This window comes from Melanotaenia boesemani, chromosome 13, assembly GCF_017639745.1.
Source record: "Melanotaenia boesemani isolate fMelBoe1 chromosome 13, fMelBoe1.pri, whole genome shotgun sequence".
Classification (NCBI taxonomy): Eukaryota; Metazoa; Chordata; class Actinopteri; order Atheriniformes; family Melanotaeniidae; genus Melanotaenia; species Melanotaenia boesemani.
This window is the reverse complement of record NC_055694.1, coordinates 16,171,026-16,191,600: the sequence shown is the minus strand read 5'-3', so window position 1 is coordinate 16,191,600 and position 20,575 is coordinate 16,171,026. Positions and strand designations below refer to the sequence as shown.

Genomic DNA, 20,575 nt, shown 5'->3' with positions numbered 1-20,575 from the left:
TAGAAAACCATAAAAAATATATAAAAAATTAATAAATAACAAGGTTCCCCTTCTCAGAGTGTTTTTGTTTTTTGGGTGTACTTTTTTTTGGTATACTTTAAAGTACCTGTGACTCATAGATCTTCTCACGGCGATTGGCCACCTCGTTGCGTATGACAGTACCAATGTACTCAATGACCATGGTATGCTTCTCCAGATCCTTTGCAGCATACAGCCCCAAGCCCTGAATACGAGAGCGTGCCAGATACACGTTGTTCTTCCATTCGGTCTTCAGACGCCGATACTGAGAAGACTTTGAGTGGACAAACTGCTTGCTGTACGGTGTGTTGAGCTCTCCAGTGAAGGTACTCTGGTAGGCCTTTGACACGCTGGTGCTATTCAAAGTGTGAGGCCTTGAGACAAAATTGACAAGAAAAATAAAAGTCATTTCAGAATCATTTAGGAGAGCTGCAACTGTGGATCAAATACTGACTTCGTGAAGCCACAAAACAAACCAAAATGGGAAAGAAAATGAGTAAAAATATAAATAAATAAAAAAGAAGGGAAAAAAAGAAAAACCCTTACTCACTGTCTCTCTTCTGCTCAGCAAACAGCAAGTCAATGTGCATGTGCAATTTACTTTTCTAATGACATAACATTGTTGTGGAAATTCTTACAAAATTTAGAATTTGTGAGTGAAATTAAGAGTAAAAATGGTGAAATGCATATTGTGCATGGGCAAACATGTAATTTTTTGAAGTAGAACAAAGTCATAATCGAGATTTTTGAACAGCTCCACAGCACCAGTGATCCACCAGAGCTGCAACCCCACATTAGCAGCAAGTTTTCAACTAGCTAAGATGCTGCTCTAAGAGGAATTACTAAACATGTTGTTATTTATGTGGTGGAGGGTCAGATACAGCTCACATTGTTTTGTGAGATCATTCATTAAATCCAGACAATTGTTAAGGTGTTAACATTGAACCCCATAGTTTAGTTTATGTATATTTGTTAACATAGTCATTAACATAGCTCTGTAAAGGATACATTGGCTCTGTCAGTCTAGTTATTAACCTGCATAAAATTAGATTATACACCATAAAGTATGTAATGAGATAGAGCAGCAAGTATGGTCAAAGCTAAATGTTGTCTGACTTTATAACCAAAATGCAGAAGGAATAGCAGAGAACTGCTTATATTTATTAATAAATAATAAAATAATAAAAACAAACTTCAATGCATTACTTTTTAAAGTCAACAACACTGCAATATAACTGGCTACTTTTAAAAGAAATGTTACCTAACATTGTTAAATAATGAGAAAAACTGTATGTATCTAACAATATGTATCAGTGAGAGTTCATGTTTTACCTCTTGCACTGTGTGGGGACCTTGGGTTCAGAGCGAGCACAGCCAGTGGGATTTATCATGAGGGGAAGCTCCATCAGAGGGTGCCGGCCATATCGGAACTGGTAGTTCTGGCAGTTTTCCACTCCAGGCAACTAAAAGGTAAAAATTGGGTTCTAGTCACAGAAAAATCTAACTAGTGTTTTCTGAATCATGATTGGTATTTGGTTTAGTCTGGCTCTGTCCATTGTCTGCAGATGAAAACAACAAACCAACAACTAAACATAATCTTACCGACTCAGTGATTCGCATGACTGCATGAATTGTGAGGCCATACATCTCTTCTCCCTTCAGATGATCAGTGAACAGCTTCAACATGGATGATTCATCACGGAGTTTAGCCACTTGCTGAATAATCTGGTTCCAGATTCCTTGAGAGAAAAAGCAGTAAACTGCATTTAGTCCTCAGCAAGACAGTTTTTGATGAGACGTTTAAGAGATACCACATAGCAGACTACTTACCATCTGGAGTAGTGTCGTGATAGTGCAAATCCTCCATGCCATGCTCCAAAACACGCACCTCAAACAGAGGCTGGCCATCATCTTCACTGATGCGGCAGCGGTAGCGACATCGCTTGTTGGGCACACGCGTGCTCCAATAGATGCGAGTGGCCTCATAGCCAACAGGGAAGATGGCAGTGGGTGAGTGGAAGTTGGCCATCTGGGAAGGCAACAATTGGCCCACAGCATGAAAGATTAGACCACCTACACGGAATAGGTGGATACGGTCACCTCGCTGTAAGATGCTGGCAATCTGCTTCACTTCATCACGCTCAATGTAAACCCGACGTAAAACAGCAAATGTACTGAGTTCATCATCACTGGGGCCCTTTAGCTTATGCTGGGTGCACAACATTGTTTTATCCTTGAAGAACATGCAGCGTGCTCGGATGGCACAGGCAAAGTGGTAGACATTTGGGCAGCGCAACCTGTTACAGCTGTTGGTGGCACCAGTTTTCTGGCAGTACGCACAAAGAGTCCGCAATCCGCGCCGCAGAGCCACCTCTACATTGATTAGGGCACCTCCCTGTGTCTCATACACTTCTGTGGACCACAGAGCACAGTTTAGGTGCACCCATAAATCCACATCAATGTTGAGCAAGCGTGCAGGCCCATCTGTAGCCCCATCACCTTCATCGTGGCAGAAGCAGCATTTGCGTTTATCTCGTGGCAGCTTCTCTGGTCGAAGAGTGATCCGCAGACGTTCCATCAGCTCAGAAACCTCCCGGCTGTTCTCTTTCTTTGATCCACCCTTGCGTATTGTGATGACAATCTGAAGCCGCTTCCAGCGAATCCCTTTCCATTTTTTCAATTTGGGGTGTACTATCTCCTCATCAGGAGAGAGAGGCCTGCGTTGTTTGACAGCCTTAGGTGAAGACTCCATGGTAATGGGAGAATCTTTAGGAGGTTGAGCTGGCTCAGTGACAGAATCCTCCTCCTTGACAGTAGCACTCAGATGAACTTCAGAAGGAGCAGTAGGATCAGAAGGTATGGTGGGATCACTATGTGAAGGGGCAGTCGAAGGTTCAGTAACCATATCTGGAGCGAAAATTTCTGACTCTGAGACAATAGCAGGTTTAGCATCATCAGTTGGAGCATCAACATCCTGTTCAGGCTCAGTCTTAGTCTGAATGTCAGTGGGGCTGGAAGGAGGGGGGGTTGGAGATGTTGACTTTTTGGAAGATTCAGCCTCACCAGCTGTGACTGGTAAAGGTGGAGAAGGCTGAGGAGGCAATGGTGATGGGGGTGGAGACTCCTCCACTGGTATAACTGGAAGATGGCGTACATCCAAATCGTTTACATTTGTTGTGTAACAGTGTTGCACTGGTTTCTCCTCTTCTTCTGAGAATTCCTGAAAGAAAAATACACAAAACATCAAACCAGGTAAAAAAAAAAGAAAAAAAAGAAAAAGAGATTCATAGTTCTCAAGAGACCCCTAAGTTACAAACCTGCTTCACTAGTGCCAAAATGTCCACTTGTTTCTTCAGTGTGCAACCAGGCAGAGAGACATCAAATTGCCTGAGCCAATCATCCTGACTTGGTGAAGGGCTGTCCTTTGTGCTCAGTGCCCCTGGAAGACATGACCACCTTTACATCAGTATTATATCATTGACTGATAAATATCACAAACTGAAGTCACATCACAAACATTTCTGAACAGAAAACCTGCTCACTTTAAAACTTTGTACTATAATCAAATGAAGCAAAAGACTGCAAATGACCAGGGCTTATTTTCATTTTTATATATTTTAACTCTGCAGGGCATAAAACCACAGGCCTTGGTGAAGTAGGTTGTCAAAGAAAAAAAATAGTCAGAACTGATAAATTTTAGAAACTGTTCTAATACAAAAAACAAACAAACAAAAAAAAAAAAAAACATGCAATCAAAACAAATGGTTTACACATGCCCACCTGACTGACCAGGTCCTTTTCCAGGCCCATCAATTCCAGGCATGTCAGCATTTTGGGGAGGGAACGTTACTTCATAAGAACCTGGCATCCTTATGCTCAGCAGCTGGGCCATGGCCATCATTACATGATTAAGTTTCTGGGGGGAAAATGGTTTAAAGTTTTAATAATACGCATGATCATAAAATTAAAAAAGAAAACGATGCAATGTACAGTTAAGTACCTTTGCTGCGGCAGAGGACATTGTGAGTGTAACAGACACTTCATTGCTTTTAGTCTTGTCCCAGTGGTTGGATGTGGAAACAGTCTTGCCATCAGGTCCTTCAAGTAGTTTATTTTCTGGAAAGGCTGTGAGTGTGATTACGAGGGATTTAAATGACATCATAAAATTAGACTGTAATACAACATTTTTATCCATCTAAAGCCATTTTTACACTGGTCAAAAAAACTTGCTAACATCTAGTTTTAGACTTCAGTGTCAAAGTATTATATCACCATTTAATCCTTGGGCATAATGAATACAGTTGTTGCAGGTTTTATTGGCTTTCTCTTGATTTTGTCAAGATAAATGATTCACTGCCTTGGTCGTTCCTCCCCCCCCTCCACTCCAGGGCGGCGGGTCGACTGGATTGCGCTCATGTCAGCTGCGTCCGCACTTGCTGTGATGGGAGACCCCTCTCCCACCCTGCCACGTGTTTCTGATGTTGTGAATGTCTGAGTTATGTGCTTTTATGTACCGAGGAGGTTTTTTTGTATCTCAACACTGGGCCCTTAGGCCCAGTGTGGTGATGCCTTTTTTTTCTCCCCAGCCACATCTTATTCCCCCAATGTTTTCTTTTCCTTCTATATCTACTCTAATACATAGGCGCGCTGTAAGTGGCTGCTGCCTCAGTATGCCCATTCCTGTTGTGTCTACATGTTGTTGCTGTCTAGTCTTGCACGGGTTGTACTGGAACAATTTCATTGTACCTGTGTTCTGTACTGTGTATAATGACAAATAAATCATTCAAATCAAATTTAAATCATTCAAATAAATACAAAACCCAGTCCGACATTCTAATTTTCACTGAGGACACTGTGATCAGTTCCAGCAATAGGTAAAACTCACTTTTTTTTTTTTAAACAGAAACACAGATGTTACCTACCTACAGTAACTTCATATATGAAGACTCCCATGGCACATACATCAGTTGTCCCATCAACAATAATAAAACCCATCGTCCCTCTATCAGCTCTTGCCTCAGACTGATTCAGAAAAAGGTTCTACACAGTTGCATAACGCCAAAACAAAGCTAAACAAAATACTCTCACCCCAACTGTGATAGGTGCTGCATGGTAGAAGAAATCTATTTTGGTTTTGTCCCACATAATACAGCTTTTGGTCTGCAAACTTTAAATATTTTTCATATGGATATGGTAGAGGTTTTCAGTCTAGCAGCAACCTGGCCATCTTTGGATTTTCTTTAAGACTTCGGAGTCAACATGGCACATACAAGTTGTTCTACAGTTAGGAATGGTGGTAACTAAGAAGTTCATTCTTCTGACCTGGAAGTCTACAACTCCACCTTTCTTTGGGCATTGGCTCATGGAGAGGTTATTTATTTAACAATTAGATCAGCTACATCTGTGTAAACCTTGCTCCCAGTACAGGTTTGAGACCATCTGAAGACCCTTGGCCATTTGGCCTGGACTAAGACAGCCTCTAGTGGAGAGTGGTCTCATACTGAATTAAGGTCATTCATGAGTGTAACATTGCCTTAATCTCACTTAACTAAACTTTATGTAGTTGTAACTGTTCTCTTAAGTGTTTTCGGTTTTACAGAGGTCTGGCAGTCCTCTTTTTTTTATTTATTCCTTCTTGTGATCATTGTTATAGCCATTTTTGACATTTTGTTATTTGCATTTTGTTGAAATTGAAAAGTATGATACTACCCTAATTATTACAGACATCTGTGATTATCCAACTGTGGTCCAACACATCCTACAGGATACAGGTACACTGCTGTGTTTTAGCCATCAAAGCACTGAGGCAAGGTGAAGGGGTTTCTTTTCATGGGTAAATCCACATTTTAAAAACCCAATTAAGCATATTTCTTTTTGGTGTTAAAATGGCATATGAATGCTGATGTGTGAGAAAATTGCACAGAAAATGTTTTACAGTACCTGGGATGGTAGTGCGAGGTATGAGGGGTATGATTGGGGATATTGCCCTCTCGGTCTCCTCCTCCTTAGGCTCCCGCAAGTGAGGAAATCGGGGTGTTTCATCTCCTACATTACTCTCAGGGGATGACGCAGGGATAATGCTTTCTGGGGCATCCTCATCATCACTTTCCATCCTGTTTAAGAACATTAACAGAACCTTAAAAGAAAGCTCATGCATTGTGCACAAGAACAAACTTAGGACGATCATCTTATTGTACCTGATGTCCTCATTGTGGTTATGTGGTGGTGTGGGGAGAGCTGCTAGAATGTCTACACTCTTCACTTCCTCTGTGGCAGAATCTGCAAATAAATAGGAGTATTAAACTACAATTAAGACACAGCATTGTTTTAGATAAACATTCTCAAAATCACAAGAAATTTACCCATTGGCTCATCAGCTGTCTCAGCATCTTTCTGAACCTCAGAGAGCTCCTCCCCTGGAGTCACTCCATTCAACAGCTTGTGCTGTACTGATGGAGGTGGTGTAGGTGGCAACGATGATGGGGGTGTTGGGGGGTTGCTGAGGTTACTCTGTAAATAAAAAAAGTCCAAACACTTTGTTCCTGACACTTAATATTTCTAAAAGTCCTTATTCTAAAGGTAGCATTATACCACAAACAACAAGATGATATACATGTAGCTTAGCTCTACCTTGGTAAGTAGCTGAGAATAGTAGTCGGGTATATTGTCCAGCACTGCATTTCCAAAGGATCCTTTGAGCTGAGCTTTGCCATTGGCTGGACTGCTTCCAAAAGGAGCAAAGAGATCCAGACTGGCAGTGATTGATGGCTCCATCAAGGGTAAAAGGGAGAGACCCTGAAAGATAAATCTCTATTAGTCCAAATATCAAAGGATCCCTCTTCAGAACATCAGTGACAGCAAACAGATATTTTTTTTATTTATTAACCTGTTTAAGTTGTTTTATTAGGGCTTCAGCACTTTTCCCAACCTCCTCCTTCTTATTCTTTTTCCGTGAATTTGGCCCTCTGTCTCCAGTCGTCTTATTTGTGCGCTTTGGCTTTTGTACAGGAGCCCTTTTTGTTATAGACTGTAAATCCTGCGAAAGTTGAGAAGATAAGAAAACCTATTTGCTACAAACATGAAGATTAAAATGATTACAATAAAATTCTCAAAAAACAAAACATGCCTCCATATTTCGAGGAGTCCCTTGAAGTTTTTGCTCAAGCATTGCCAGTTTGCTGTTGATGTGACCATTGATCTCATTGTGGATGCCTTCAGAGGGCCTTTGAGCACCAAGTTGAAGATTCTTAGTTTTCAGGAGTTTCTGTAGCAGTTGCTGTCCAGTCTCGGATCTGGATCCTGGGGTCTCGGGATCTCTAGACAAATTTCCACTATTAATAAAGCTAGTGTTGCTCCCAGAAGAAACCATCTCACCTGCTGCTTCTCGTTTTATGACTCCAGGAGTAGTCTCTGTTGTACCATCACACTGAACCTCCTTCGGTTCCTGTTTGATGTTCTGTATTGTCATCTTGTATGACTCTCCCTGTTGTGTGTGAGGAATGTGGCTTTCCATTCCCTGCTGCAGCTGTTGCTGAATATTCATGCATTTTTGTGGCCCATTAGGAACAACAGAAGCTGTTTCACTGCCTGACATCTGAATTTCTACTTTCAGTCCGGGACAATCAAGTGGGCTCTTGGCTCCAGGTGATCTGAGTGGGGATGCCTTAACTTGGCTGTATGGACTCCCCCTTCCAGCTCTATTGTCACCTACAGAAGGTGAGGAGACATGGGATGAATGAGGTGAAGCTGGGTTGGCTGGGCTCATGCCAAAAGGACCTCTGGGAGAATATGCATGAGATGGAGAGCCCTGCACACGGCCTGCTGCAGCTGCCATTAGTGCTTGCTGTTGATTTTGGGTGGGAGTGGGTGGACGCATAACTTGATTAAATGTATGCCGTTGTTGATCCCCAGGAGAGTTGGCTAATGGTTGACGTGGAGATGCTGGCCTTATCATACGACTCTGGTCCATAGGGGAACGTGGCATTGGTACCTGGCCTCTCATTATATGCTGCTGCATCATTTCCCCTGGTTGAGGCTGCTGCTGACCAGAAAGCATCATTCCTTGCTGTATCTGAGAAGCAACACCAGGTTGCTGGCCAAACATGCCTGACTGCTGTTGACTAGCCACTGCTCCTGGTTTTCCCATGTTTCCACATGGCATGTGATGGCTGTCCATTGCCATAATCTGCTGCCCAACCTGTGGAGGCTGTGGTCTTGGTTGTCCTTGGCCTGCTGTCATCCGCAACATCTGTCCCTGATGGAGTTGCCTCTGCGCAATCATAGCCTGAATGTGCTGTATCTGTTGGTTTGGGGGTAGATTGCGAAGCTGAGGATTCTGGGCAATAATAGCCTGGATGTTGATGGGAGCACGGATCTGTCCAGGTGGGAGCCCAGGCCTCTGTGCCATCATCCCTTGTTGTTGAGCTCTCATCATGCCCATCATTGCCTGTTGTTTCTGTTGCTGGGCCATGAGGGCTTGCTGCTGTGGATTAAGTCCCATCGGAACAGGTTGTGGTTGGCCAGGATGATTCTGACCGATGATCTGTGATTGCATGGTGTGATCCTGCGACTGCTGTGAGTTATTTTGAGCAGTTTGCTGTTGTGGAGCTAGGAAATCAACTGGTTTCCCTTCCTCTTTTATTGTTATTAAACCTGGTTTCTCAACAGTGAGGGAAGCTTGCCTCTGGAGACCAAGTGGAAGCTGATGCTGGTGTTGCAAAGGCACACCAGCTTGCTGGTTTCCAGTCAAACCGGTTTGTGGTTCATGTACAGATTGAGGATTTGATTGATGCTGGGTAATATACATCTGGCTTTGATGTTGCTGCAACTGTTGCCGTCCCAGGTCAGACTGATGCTCATTAATAGAGCCTTGCTGGGACATCTGACTGGGAGTGGATGGTCCACTTTGCTGTGGTGGAGTTTTTGAGGCAGGGCTGAGGATTCTACCGTCTTTGGGTCCTGAGTTTTGGCTGTCTGTAGAGCCCTGTGGTTGGGGTGTATTACTTCCTGCAGAAGGTGGTGAGCCCATTTGTGGTGTAGATGGTTGGGAAAGTCCTCCTTGATCTTGGCTGGACTGACTAATCATTTGTGTTGAGTGCCTTTGCTGTGTCATCTGATGCTGCTGAATGTGGGTTAAATTCTTTGCAACACTGTGCTGCTGTTGAGAAGTAAGCATGTGCTGGGCTAAAATGTTCTGTTGTTGTGGTATCAATTGAGCCTGGGGTCCTCTAAGTCCTGGGTGACCTGGAGACCCGACCACACCCTGCTGACCCATCATCAGCTGAGGCCTCTGTTGTTGTGATGACTGACCTCCCATTATCCCTGGTTGAGTAGTCATGGCTTGAGAGTGATTAATAGGTTGGCCTACCACAAGGTTCTGTTGTGGTGGGCCCACAGACTGGCCTCCAACCATTCCTTGTTGGACCTGCACCATGTTCTGCTGATTTGCCTGATTGGCTAGCATTCCCTGTTGAGTGTTTGCTTGCTGCTGGGCCATAAGTTGGTTTCCCATCATGCCAGACTGTTGCTGAGTTATTAAGCCAGACTGTTGACTTTGGTGTGGTATTGGCTGTTGACTCATCATCACCTGCTGCTGTTGCTGAATCTTTACCATTTGCATCCTGTGCTGAAGCTGTCTTTCCTGAATAATTCTGGGGTCTGCACCTTGCATTCCAGAAGCCTGTGGGAAGAACCCTGTTGGAGGACCTGGAACTCTGGCACCACTGCCTCCAAGACCAGCAGGAAGCTGAGGTTGTGCTCCTATAAAGGGCTGCCCTTGGGGCATCCTTAAAGGCATTCCACCTTGGGCTATCATGCCAGGATGTTGGCCCATTACTGGTGTTCCCTGTTGCCCCATCATCATCTGGCCAGGCATCTTTGGAAACATGCGAGAGGGTCCACCTTGTGCAGAATGACCTGGGGTAAGCAGACCTGAGCCTTGTTGATGCTGTTGTTGCTTGCTTTTGTATTCTGCAATAAGATTGGTGTGCTCCTTCTGCTGCTTGCGCACCTACAACAAATTTATCATCAACGGTTAATAAATAGCATATTTATCTGCAATATGCCTGTATTATATATGTTTTGTAGTCAAATTAAAAAAATCTACACACCTGGTCAAGCTGTTTCTGAATCTTGCTTTGTTCCTCTGTAACCAACTTCAGTTTCTCTGCATCTGCCTCAGCAAACTCCCTGCCAGCCTTCTTAGCTGTGCGTTGCTTAGCGCACAGTGCTTTGCGGGATTTTCTGTGAACTCCAATCTGTTCCTCCAAAAATTTCAACTGCATTTGGAGTAACTGCTGAGTATGAAGTAGCCATTCTTCATATTGATGCTGTTCTGCATCATCTGTGATGGTGAAAGAAACTTTAAAGAGAGAACGAGGACAGCAACTTAAGGCATTTTCAAGAGTATTGATTAAACATACTTATGATTCCTTGCACAAACTGAGGAGGATTAGGTCTTGATTGGGCAGGGTCACTTGCTTCCCCTTCCTAAAGACAAGAGAACAGCATTTAAATAAATAATACATTTACTTTCCATCAATTACAAATGAAGACGGGATACCTTCAGTGGACCGGATGGGACCTGAGCTGGATCTGCGCCTGGGGCAGAGGCCAGTCGTTGAGCAAGCAGAGAAACTTGTTGCCTAAAGAAAAAACATAAAAAAAACGAACTATACTTGACGTCCAAACAACAGTGGTGTATAGTTTCCCCAGTGACATTCAGGTGTTATTTATATGAGCCATACAGACATAACTTCATTATTGTGCATCCCTAGTTTAAAGTTTTGTTTTAAAATGTATGAAAATAAACATTTTCTTATCAAACTGAAATTGAATTTATTATTAATAAGGTAAATGTTAAGGTTTAAAAAGTATTCAATTTTCTGCACACACGCATCAAGACTTTAACCAACAGATGCAGTTTTGTCATTCATAATCCAGAAGAAAGATTAAAAAAATAACACAAAAATAATTTTAAAATTCTCATAACTCGATGAAAATGTCAACATCGTGTTCATGCTTGACCAAAGTACCTGTTAATGCCAGAAGGAACGACCATTGGATCCTGTGCCAAAACTCTTTTAATACCCTTTAGTGCCACCATCTTTGCCTTGGCAATGGGATCCATAATGTCATCAGCAGCAAATTTGTCCAAATCTGCAACAATTAAGTGTTGTGATGAAATAAGAAAAATAAATAAATAAATTATATATATGTGTGTGTGTGTGTCCATGACAGTGATCAGCCTGTGTGCTTACCTTTGTCTGGGAAGAAACTGTTGGCCAATGACTGTTTTACTGCCGGCTGTGGTTGAGCACCAAGGCCTGGGTGGATCCCTGGCTGCCCTGCTCTCATCATGGCTTGCTGTTGGGTCATGGCTATGTGAGGCTGAGGTGCCATTCCAGGTCCCATAAGCCTTTGCTGCTGTTGCAACATATGTGGAGCACGCGGTACCATTCCTGACTGTGGTACCATTCCTTGGGGTGGTGGGTGATGCTGATGTTGTAGCATTAGTTGTCCAGGTGCCTGCTGGTTTGGATGTTGATTTGAGAGGCCAGGAAAACGAGGAGCCATGCCTCCCTGATGAAGAGAACTAAGCTGTTGCTGCTTCTGCTGTTCTTTCTTCTCATGTTCAAGTAGATCTTGGATTAGAAGAGGCAATTCACCATCTAAAGAGCTTTCTACCTTTGCCAAATCTTCTGCAGGGGAGTGCTGCCCCCCTACATCAGGTAGCCCCAGCGTATCATCACTGATATCTCTATGTGGGGTACCAGAAGAAAATGAATCATCTTGGCTTGGCAAGGGATATGGAAGTCCACCTAATCGAACAGAACTCAGTGAGGCTGGCTGGTTTTCTGTTTCTGCTGTCTTGGTTGTTGGTGTATTCCCACCAAGAAGCATTGACACAGTCTCACCTACGCCATCTTTAATCACAGTCTGCCCTGACTGCAGCCGAGGGGTCTGACCTCTGTCTTCTACTTTGACTTTGGATATATCAGCAGTTACAGCAGAGGATGGCAGCTTGGTAGAAGATACCGGTGTAGTAGTAGGGACCTTGGATAAAGGCTTGTGCCCTGGCTCCACTTTAGTTTTGTCTTTCACTTTAGCATGGGCAGGTCCAGACAAAGATGAAGGTGCTTCACTTTCTGCTTCCACCAGCCGCAGCTGGTCTGAAAAGACATCTTTAGGATCGCCTTGGTCCAGTTCAGGGTCAGTGTAAGCCAACAAATCAAATTCACTGTTAAAATCACTGTTGAGCAAGTCATCTAGATGCGGATCATTGGTTTCAAGGTTGTCCAGGTTGCCCAAGTCATCATCTCCTTTGTCAGGATCCAAGTCAAGAGCCAGATCATCCTCATCCTCCACACCTCCATCCCCTGGAGCATCTCCTAGCCCCTCAAGATCAGGCTCTGGCAATTCCTCACTGTTTTCTACAGCTGCAGACTGAGGCTCTGTTACCAAGCCTGGCTGTGCAAGTTTTTGCTGGCCAGTATTTGGAGTGCTCGAGTTGGAAGTAGCGGCCTGAGGCTGCAAATGGGGCTGCTGTGAAACAGAGGTTGTGGACTGATCAGACAGTAAAACTGACAGACCCCCCTGTGGAAACCCCAGCTGTGAGTCACTACCCCCCTCTGTTTTAATACCACCAGCTTGAGGTATGGGATGCTGCTGCACATAAGGTGAAGCCATATCTTGGGGGACAAAGAGGCGCTGTCTTGGCTGGTGTCCGCGGGGCATAAATTGTGGTCTAAGGGGCAGCCTTTGTGAGTTGTGCCTCAATTCAATGAACTGCGGTGGGTGCCCTTGACCCAAAGGCTGTATGCTCTCTCCTCCATGTCCTGGCATCATAGTATGGGGGTTACTCATGCCTTCCATACCCTGGATGTTGACAGCAGGATTAAGATTGTGCCTTATGCCCATAGCTTCCATGCCAGGCTGGGGGAACCTCCTTTGACCTGGAGCCTGGCCCTGCCATTGAGGAGGGAATGGTGGACGGGGAAACATGCCCTGTGGTCTAGTAGGTCCTGGTAGCCTAAATAAATAAATAAAACATACATATTACATTTTAGTTTTATAGTTTGACAATGTCAATGGTGGAACTAGTTTATTATATCTTTTTGGCATAGCATTTATCTTTCTATTCATTTGTTCCTTGGGGTTATTATGTAACATTAACATTACCAGGCTATCTATTTTATATTAATTTTTGCCTTAGTGTTGCAGGATCCACAATGGCAGGTGTTCCTGGAGGCGGTGGGCGAATTAGTTTATCATCCATGCCTCCTACAGCCACGGGCATCTTTCCAGCAACAGAGGCTTGAGCTCCAGAGGGAGTAGCAGCAACACGATCCTAAAGGAAATAATCACAACAGAAAGGTAAATGTATCATTGTTTTAAATTCTAATACCTTGTTGCTATTAGTTAGCTTTCACCAGTTACCAGAGAACAGCTACAGAGTGGTGCAGTTCTTGCTTAAGTAGTGCACCTTATTAGTGAACTCTGAAACAGATACTTAATACTATTATGGTACATTATTTCAACATTGTCATGTGGTGTTCTTTCCAATCAGCTACTTGAGTTACTAAGTAAGAGGAAACAAAATGTCACAATTTTACCCCCCTCACTACTCAGTAGTGTTACTTTTAAGACGCACTACAGAACTCTGTAATGTTCCTAGCGACGTGCCCCCTATTGTCAGCTAATTCATCATCCATCTTGCATTTTACATCAGGATTTCTTTAAACTATGGGGGAGGGCTTTGCAAGGAGGGCTCTTTTACATCACTAACATTGCACAGTTAACACTGAAAATGTTTAAAAACTGCACTTGCCTTGGTACTCATCAATATCATCAATATCACTTCTATTCCTCAAAACTTGAGGCTTAATAAATCCAGAACATGGAACCTCCATTATCTTTCCCTCTTCCTTTGAAAATATTGTAATATGGGCTTACTCATCTGAAAATGCAACCAATAATGAATCATTACAGAAAACTACCAGACATCGTTCTGTTTTTCGAAACCTAACTGTAACTCATGTGAGGTTCAACAGTTTTAATGAACACCTGGTTGATGAGCTGAGGAAGTACAAAAACGTATCCATGTGGCATTTAAAGACACAGACACCACCGTGTCCACAACCCTGCTCTGCAACGGACAAAGTTTTACGTTAAATATGAAATATTTAACGTTAAACTTTTATAAGAGACAGAAATTTGGCTCCAACATCACACAGTATCCTGGATGAAAAGTTGTATAGAGCGGTTTCTCAGCCTTGGGACACTGCTGGGCAGCGTCAGCTCCAGAAATGCATGATAGATGTCACTGTGCTATCAAAGGAGTCTGGAACGCAGAGTTTTAAGGTTGGTAAGTTATGTAGCGCGTCTTTAATACTTGAAACTGCGATATTGCTATATTGGCAGTGAAGTACATTTGTAATATGTCATATAGCTCAATGTGTACCTGTGGATAGGGTGGAGGTGCTCTGTGAGACTTGTCCTGTTGAAAGGATCCCATCTCTCCTCCAGACCAGCCAGGGGATGCACTTCCAGCAGCAGCAGCTGAAGCAGAAGCAGCAGCAGCCGCAGCGGCTGCAGCCTCTTTCTCTTGTCTGATGGAATTTCTCTGCATTTGTTGTCTAATTAAGAATTCCCTCAGTTTCTGTCGCTAAAATGAAAAAATATATATCACAAATACATACAGAAACAGACACAGGAGGCAATGATCAGTGGCTACTTTAAATACCTGTCTGTGTTTCTCCAGCTCAGACGGACTGAGTCCAACTAATGAGGGGTCCTGCACTGCAGAGATGTCAGGCATTTCTGTGCCTGGCAGCGATGGCTGATGAGACAAGTCTGGAGGGTGAACAGATGGTAGTTCTTGAGATCCAGATGAAGGGGGCAACCTGGAACTAAGACTGTCTGCTCCTGGTGTCAACTGAGGTTGTGGCTGTGATTGTGGAGGCTGCCCGTGTGCCATCTGAGCCTGCTGTTGGGTTATTTGGAAGGTTCCCGTACTGGGGCTGCAGCTGAAAACGGGGGTTGCTGATGGTTTACCAGAGAGAAGATCCCCTGCAGAACTGCTGACAGGGTGGGCTGGAGGTGGCTGGTTAGGATGAGGTGATGTTTTGTAGTTTCCAGTTCCTTCTGGAGCAAGTGAGGGAGTGCGAGGGGGTTTGTGGACAGTAGCAAAAGGGTCTCTAGATTGTGGCCTTGATGGTGGCTGAGAACAAGGGTCTGGGGATTGGAAACGAGGGGTAGCAGGAGACTGGACAGAGTAAGCATCGTTGGACAGGCCACCAGGAGTATGGGGAGACTGAGAGCTGCCCTGGGACTGTGGACTAGAGGGCACTCTTTGAATCCCATGATCCTGTTGAGCTACAGGAATTCTCTGGGGCCCAAGAGAACAGTTGTCACCCAACTGTGGTCTGGGAGTGAGCGGTGGATGAGCATGGGGGTCAGAAAAAGTGTGGGAGGGAGACTGCCTATAGCTATCAGAAGGATGGCTAGGGGAGGCTGCATGGTGAAGTGCCCCACTCTCTCCTTGGTGCATTCGTGGTGTCATCGGAGCCTTGAATAAACCATCCCCAGACTCCAGCATCCCAGCAGGGGAGCCAGTGGAAGGTTCAGGTCTTCCAACAGAAGCAGAACGTGAAGAAGGTGCACTCATATCAGCCCTGTACTGCCCTGAACTTGCAGGTGAAGAGGCTAGAGCAGATGGTGAGGGGGATGAACCGTATTCTGATCGTCCCATTCCCTGTTGGGCTCTGAAAGAGTCTCCATAGTGGGTACTGTGGGGTGGTGAAAAGATTGTCGACTCCCCAAGCCCAGGACCTCTTGAAAGGGGACTTTCAGAAGGTCCCAGGGACTCCTGAGAGCCTTGCTGCGATTGTGGTAGATGACCCTGTTGATGCTGCAGTTGTGATCTGAAATAGGGGTCAACCTGCTGAGCCCGTCTGGGGGTTCCAGGAGTTCCTGGTTGCATGTCAAAAGGGCCAAGACTGGCTGGCCGTCCCTGAGGAGGACCCTGTGGGCCGGAAGCAGAAAAACCTGAGGAAGAGGCCTGTAAAGGGCTGGCCCCAGCATGTGAGAAAGGTGTGGTTGGATGCGAGTGAGAATGGGGTGACTGAGGTGGAAGTTTAGCCAAGGGATCTGTCCTTATTTCAGCTGACAATGGGGTTTTTATAGGTCCATCTGAGAAGAAGACAGAGGATGACCCTGAATCTGGAGGAAAGGGATACGGACTCTCTGCAGAGCTCGGCTGGGAGGAAATTGAAGTTGAGGAATGTGGTGGAATCTGAAGGTGTAAGCTAGGTCGTTCTCCTTTTGCACGGCCTGGCTCTGTTTTGATTGGCCTGCACACCTGACTCTCTGCCTGCTGTAAGAGGAAAAAGAGAAACGTTAAAATATTTAGAATGAATAAACTTAACAAGTGTTAAATTGGTCATTACGGTACAAAGAGATGACAGAGTTGTAACTCACCTTCTGTGCCTTGTTGATCCTCTGAGCTGCTCGGTTATCTTTGGCTTTTTGCTACAATAAGAAATTGGAAAAAACAAATTTTTATATGTTTACCTGGTGACAATTTTAATGAATTCTGCCAAGGCAAGGGAAATTTGTTTGTATTACACATTTCATGGACAAGACAATTCAAAGTGCTTTACATAAAACAGTAAAAGCATTACAGCGGAGGGCAGAAAAAGCATTACAAAATACATTAAAAAAGGGCTGCACAGTGGTGTGGTGGTTAGCACCGCAGCCTCACAGCAAGAAGGTTGCTGGTTCGAATCTCGGCTGGGGGGAGGTTCGAACCTTGAGGGTGGTGGACTTTCTGTGTGGAGTTTGCATGTTCTCCCCATGTATGCATGGGTTCTCTCCGGGTACTCCGGCTTCCTCCCACCGTCCAAAGACACGCATGTAAGTTTAATTGATGACGCGAAATTCTCCCTAGGAGGGAGTGTGAATGGTTGTTTGTCCCTATGTGTTGGCCCTGCGATGGACTGGTGACCCGTAATCGACTGAATGAATGAATATTTAAAGAGATGTATAAAGAGAACCTACCAGATATGGAACCTTGTCTGCAGCAGACACTTTCCTCCAGATCTTCATGATCTGTTTACAGCGACTTGCCCAGTCTGTGACAGACAAAATGTTTAACAAAATTACTCAAGAAAAGTAACAAAGGCATCACTTTGAAAGTACATGTCAGTTTGTTCTAATAAGTTGTACATGCTGGTGTGGCATTTCTTCTACACTAACCTGGGTAATCCTGTTTAAGAGTAGGGAAGTTTGTATTGGCATAAAGAACAGGGGAAATGGTTGAGAGCTCTCCCAGCTCCTCATCTTTTTCCCAGCGCTGAAGACTGCGCTGGTTATAAGACAATCCATCACCTTCTCCCTCTGTGGGAGTAGGTGGTGAGGAAGGGGTTGCTGGGGTGGAAGGAGTGGCCCACGGACTCTCCTCGCCCCCATCTGGACTGAAGAGTCCTCCTCTGTCCCTGTATATTAGATTTCATATAAGACATTGTTATTTGTAAATTTAAGATCTCATATGTGTCAACATCAAAGATAACTGTCTAAACTTGGAAAAAAGTAAAATTGTGTCAGAGCTTTATAGTATAAAATGTTAATAAAGTTGCAATGACCAATTTAGCTTTGGACCTACCGCATGTCAAAGAAGGGTGACTGAGAGAGGCCAGGAAAAGCATCCATCATTCCAGCTGAGGGCAGGGACCCTGCATGAGAGTAGTTTTAAATACCAAATCTAGCCTTACTTTAACTCTACTGATGTACATGATGAAAAATCTGTTTTTTTTTTATTTATTTTTTTTATTAAAGACTTCTTATTGCTACAATAAAAATTTCAACCTTGTTAACATCCAAAGTAACAAATTTCTTATGAGAAAACAATAGGTTACTTTACTGAAAAATCTGTAGGCATTGGTTGCACCTACCTGAGATAACAGCTCTCTGAGGCAGAGCGCTGCGATTTAGTTCTCCTTTACTGCCCTCCATGATGGGCTTCATGCCCCCCAATGATGAACCATCTGGCACTCCAAGAACTTTCCTGAAGAACTGCTCAGAGTCCTGATTCTCCACTCCTTGTGGAAGACCTGTCATTAAAAACAAGAGCATAGAAGAGAGAAATTTTGAATACTTTATCATTCAAAGCTTGTGTGCTTATTGTATATGCAAAAGCACTCAGAGGGAATTACCTTCACTGTTTTCTGCATCAGAGTCATGAGGATCAGTTGACATCTGGTCTTTTACAGATGAAGACGTTGTAGGAATTCCTAATATTGTCAAAGATTTTAGTCAACCTGGAACTTCCTTGAGGACAATAACAATAAATTGGTGTCTTTAGAATCCACACACTTACTTGCACCGTCTCCCTGAGCCTGGGGGGGCTCACTCCCTTCTTGCTTGAGAGGAAAATTACCTTCCACCACTGAATCCTTGGCCTCAACTAATAAGAGAAGTACACATGTCACTCTGACCCTTTCCACCTCCAATATCATAAAAACTTCCTGAAATTAGGTCTTACTCTCTGGGGTAGTAGTTTTGACGCCTGTTGGTGCTGGTAATGAAGGTCGAACAAGGCAAGCACCTGGCTTCTGCCCTGGGGCTATCATCACAGCTTTCTTACTCATGTCTATTAGTGTCTTGCCAAAGAATGCCTCCTGCAGGGAATTAAAGTGTTGTTTGGATGAATGTTACATCACTGGATATTTTAAGTTTTAAAAAAACTGTTTTCTTGGACATTATAAGAATTTAAACCTGGAGATATGCTGGAAACATGTCCTCAAGTTTGCTCTTCTTTCGTCCCCGGCGTTTCTTGGCCTGCTCCTCACCTTCAGCTGGTTTAGGATCCATTATGTTATCTGTGTCAGGGTGGGGTCCTACATATATACATGGGTATAAAATTCAGTTTCACAAATTTATCATATTTAACTGGATTAAATCGTTCAACTTTTAGATATGCAAGAATGCTCAAGACATTAAACCAACAGCTACTACAAATTTTTCCAAGGTAGATGTTGTGACACAGCTAGGCCATCACCATATTTTCTGCTTAATGACAGCGGAGGTTGTTGCCAACCTTCTTCAATGGTTCTCTCTATTGGCTGACCATCTAATGTGGTTTCTCCAGCCAGCTGGGCAAAAAATTCTTTCTTCATCCGTGTATGACACTTCCTTTGTCGCACCATGAAGCCTCCAATCCCTAACACAAATTGTAAAAAATGTGTCAACATTTTATAATTGAAAGAAAAACAAAAATCTTTGTAGATCTTATAAATTGTGACAGTCTGGGAGGTTTACCAGGCCTGTAAGGTTTCCGCTTCCTTTTTTTGCTATCATCCATCTCCTCTCCTCCCCCTTTCAGACCCTCGCAGTCAGCCATGCCTTCAGCGCCTCCCTCAGCTCCTGCATCCCTCTCACCACCTTCCCTGTCAGGGCTTCCTGGTTGCTCCATTTTGGATTCACATTCCATGGGTTCCCCACAGCCTAGTTATACAGTACAACATTACAAAAGGCCAATACAACACCAAAAATTTTTGATCCACTGATGAATGACAAGAAAGTAGGCCAACCTTTTCCTTCCTCCCCTTCTCCTTCGACCTCCCTCAGATCCATTCCATCCGGACCTTCACTGCACAAAGTGCCAAGACGGGAGCGACGCTGCCGTCTCTTGTGCAGAGGAGACATGGAAATGCTACGAAGCAGGGACATGCCCGACTCCGTCAGCCACACACCTTCCAACCTGTAGAACTGTGGTTCTGTGAAGTGACATTTCCAAATGTGTGTAACTTAAAAAAGAAAAACGACATAATTCTTCCAATGATGACAGACATTAATAAGCAAAATCCACAAACCTGGCTCTTTGATCTTTATTGAAGCCATAATGGCAGACTCTACTGTGAGTGAAAGGCAAAAAGCAGTGAGAGACGGCAATGCAAAAATAGATTGAGACTTTAATCTTTGGTTGTCAAGTACTATCGTTCAGACTTACCCACAGGTTTTGGGACATATGGTGTGCAGGATGTGCATGCAAAGCCCTCATCAGAAGCTTGCTCTACCTCGTCCTCTGTGTACAGACTCTCACAGACAGCATGGACCCATCTGCAGACGCACACATAAAAACACAGCTATGCACACTTCAACAAATCAAAGATGTTATGGAATAATTTATAATGTGGAAAAAATACATAAATAATCCATTCCCTGCTTGTCATCATTAGCTGCAGTCTCAAAATATCCTTAGTTTCTGTGTGATGTGTGCATATGTAGTTCTAATAACCAGCACCCACCGATCGCAGTACTGACACTGCAGCAGCAGCTCCTCTTCCATGAAGTTCTCTCGGCATACCGGACAGGTAACAAGGCTTGCACAAGGGCCGCAGTGAGTATAGTTATTTTGCCACTCACAGTGAAAACCCGGTGAGTTGGAACCACACTGGACACAGCACACACACCTGGACAAAAGAAGTGAGCCATTTTTTATGTATGCAGCTATATGTATGCAGATAGGTCGTACAATTTTTTTCTTTTCCTGTTGCAG

At 43.9% G+C, this 20,575-nt stretch overlaps 1 protein-coding gene across 1 annotated transcript in view; it reads right to left on the bottom strand.

Annotated features, from left to right (window-relative positions):
- kmt2d (lysine (K)-specific methyltransferase 2D) overlaps positions 1-20,575 on the bottom strand; it is a 32,256-nt gene that overhangs the window by 3,544 nt on the left and 8,137 nt on the right. The window contains exons 17-52 of the mRNA XM_042003868.1: positions 20,325-20,489; positions 20,027-20,136; positions 19,890-19,931; positions 19,608-19,793; positions 19,336-19,521; positions 19,115-19,237; positions 18,793-18,914; positions 18,560-18,695; positions 18,395-18,481; positions 18,231-18,308; positions 17,970-18,128; positions 17,681-17,750; positions 17,275-17,513; positions 17,077-17,150; positions 16,498-16,548; positions 14,762-16,393; positions 14,480-14,683; positions 13,227-13,366; positions 11,277-13,048; positions 11,052-11,175; positions 10,580-10,661; positions 10,440-10,506; positions 10,128-10,360; positions 7,145-10,027; positions 6,905-7,054; positions 6,649-6,813; positions 6,381-6,528; positions 6,216-6,297; positions 5,959-6,131; positions 4,019-4,143; positions 3,799-3,934; positions 3,336-3,457; positions 1,849-3,238; positions 1,621-1,757; positions 1,351-1,481; positions 107-392 (exon numbers count right to left, since the gene is read on the bottom strand). Of these exons, the coding sequence (XP_041859802.1) occupies positions 107-392; positions 1,351-1,481; positions 1,621-1,757; positions 1,849-3,238; positions 3,336-3,457; positions 3,799-3,934; positions 4,019-4,143; positions 5,959-6,131; positions 6,216-6,297; positions 6,381-6,528; positions 6,649-6,813; positions 6,905-7,054; positions 7,145-10,027; positions 10,128-10,360; positions 10,440-10,506; positions 10,580-10,661; positions 11,052-11,175; positions 11,277-13,048; positions 13,227-13,366; positions 14,480-14,683; positions 14,762-16,393; positions 16,498-16,548; positions 17,077-17,150; positions 17,275-17,513; positions 17,681-17,750; positions 17,970-18,128; positions 18,231-18,308; positions 18,395-18,481; positions 18,560-18,695; positions 18,793-18,914; positions 19,115-19,237; positions 19,336-19,521; positions 19,608-19,793; positions 19,890-19,931; positions 20,027-20,136; positions 20,325-20,489 (12,010 nt within the window). The remainder of the gene's footprint in view (positions 1-106; positions 393-1,350; positions 1,482-1,620; positions 1,758-1,848; positions 3,239-3,335; positions 3,458-3,798; positions 3,935-4,018; positions 4,144-5,958; positions 6,132-6,215; positions 6,298-6,380; positions 6,529-6,648; positions 6,814-6,904; positions 7,055-7,144; positions 10,028-10,127; positions 10,361-10,439; positions 10,507-10,579; positions 10,662-11,051; positions 11,176-11,276; positions 13,049-13,226; positions 13,367-14,479; positions 14,684-14,761; positions 16,394-16,497; positions 16,549-17,076; positions 17,151-17,274; positions 17,514-17,680; positions 17,751-17,969; positions 18,129-18,230; positions 18,309-18,394; positions 18,482-18,559; positions 18,696-18,792; positions 18,915-19,114; positions 19,238-19,335; positions 19,522-19,607; positions 19,794-19,889; positions 19,932-20,026; positions 20,137-20,324; positions 20,490-20,575) is intronic.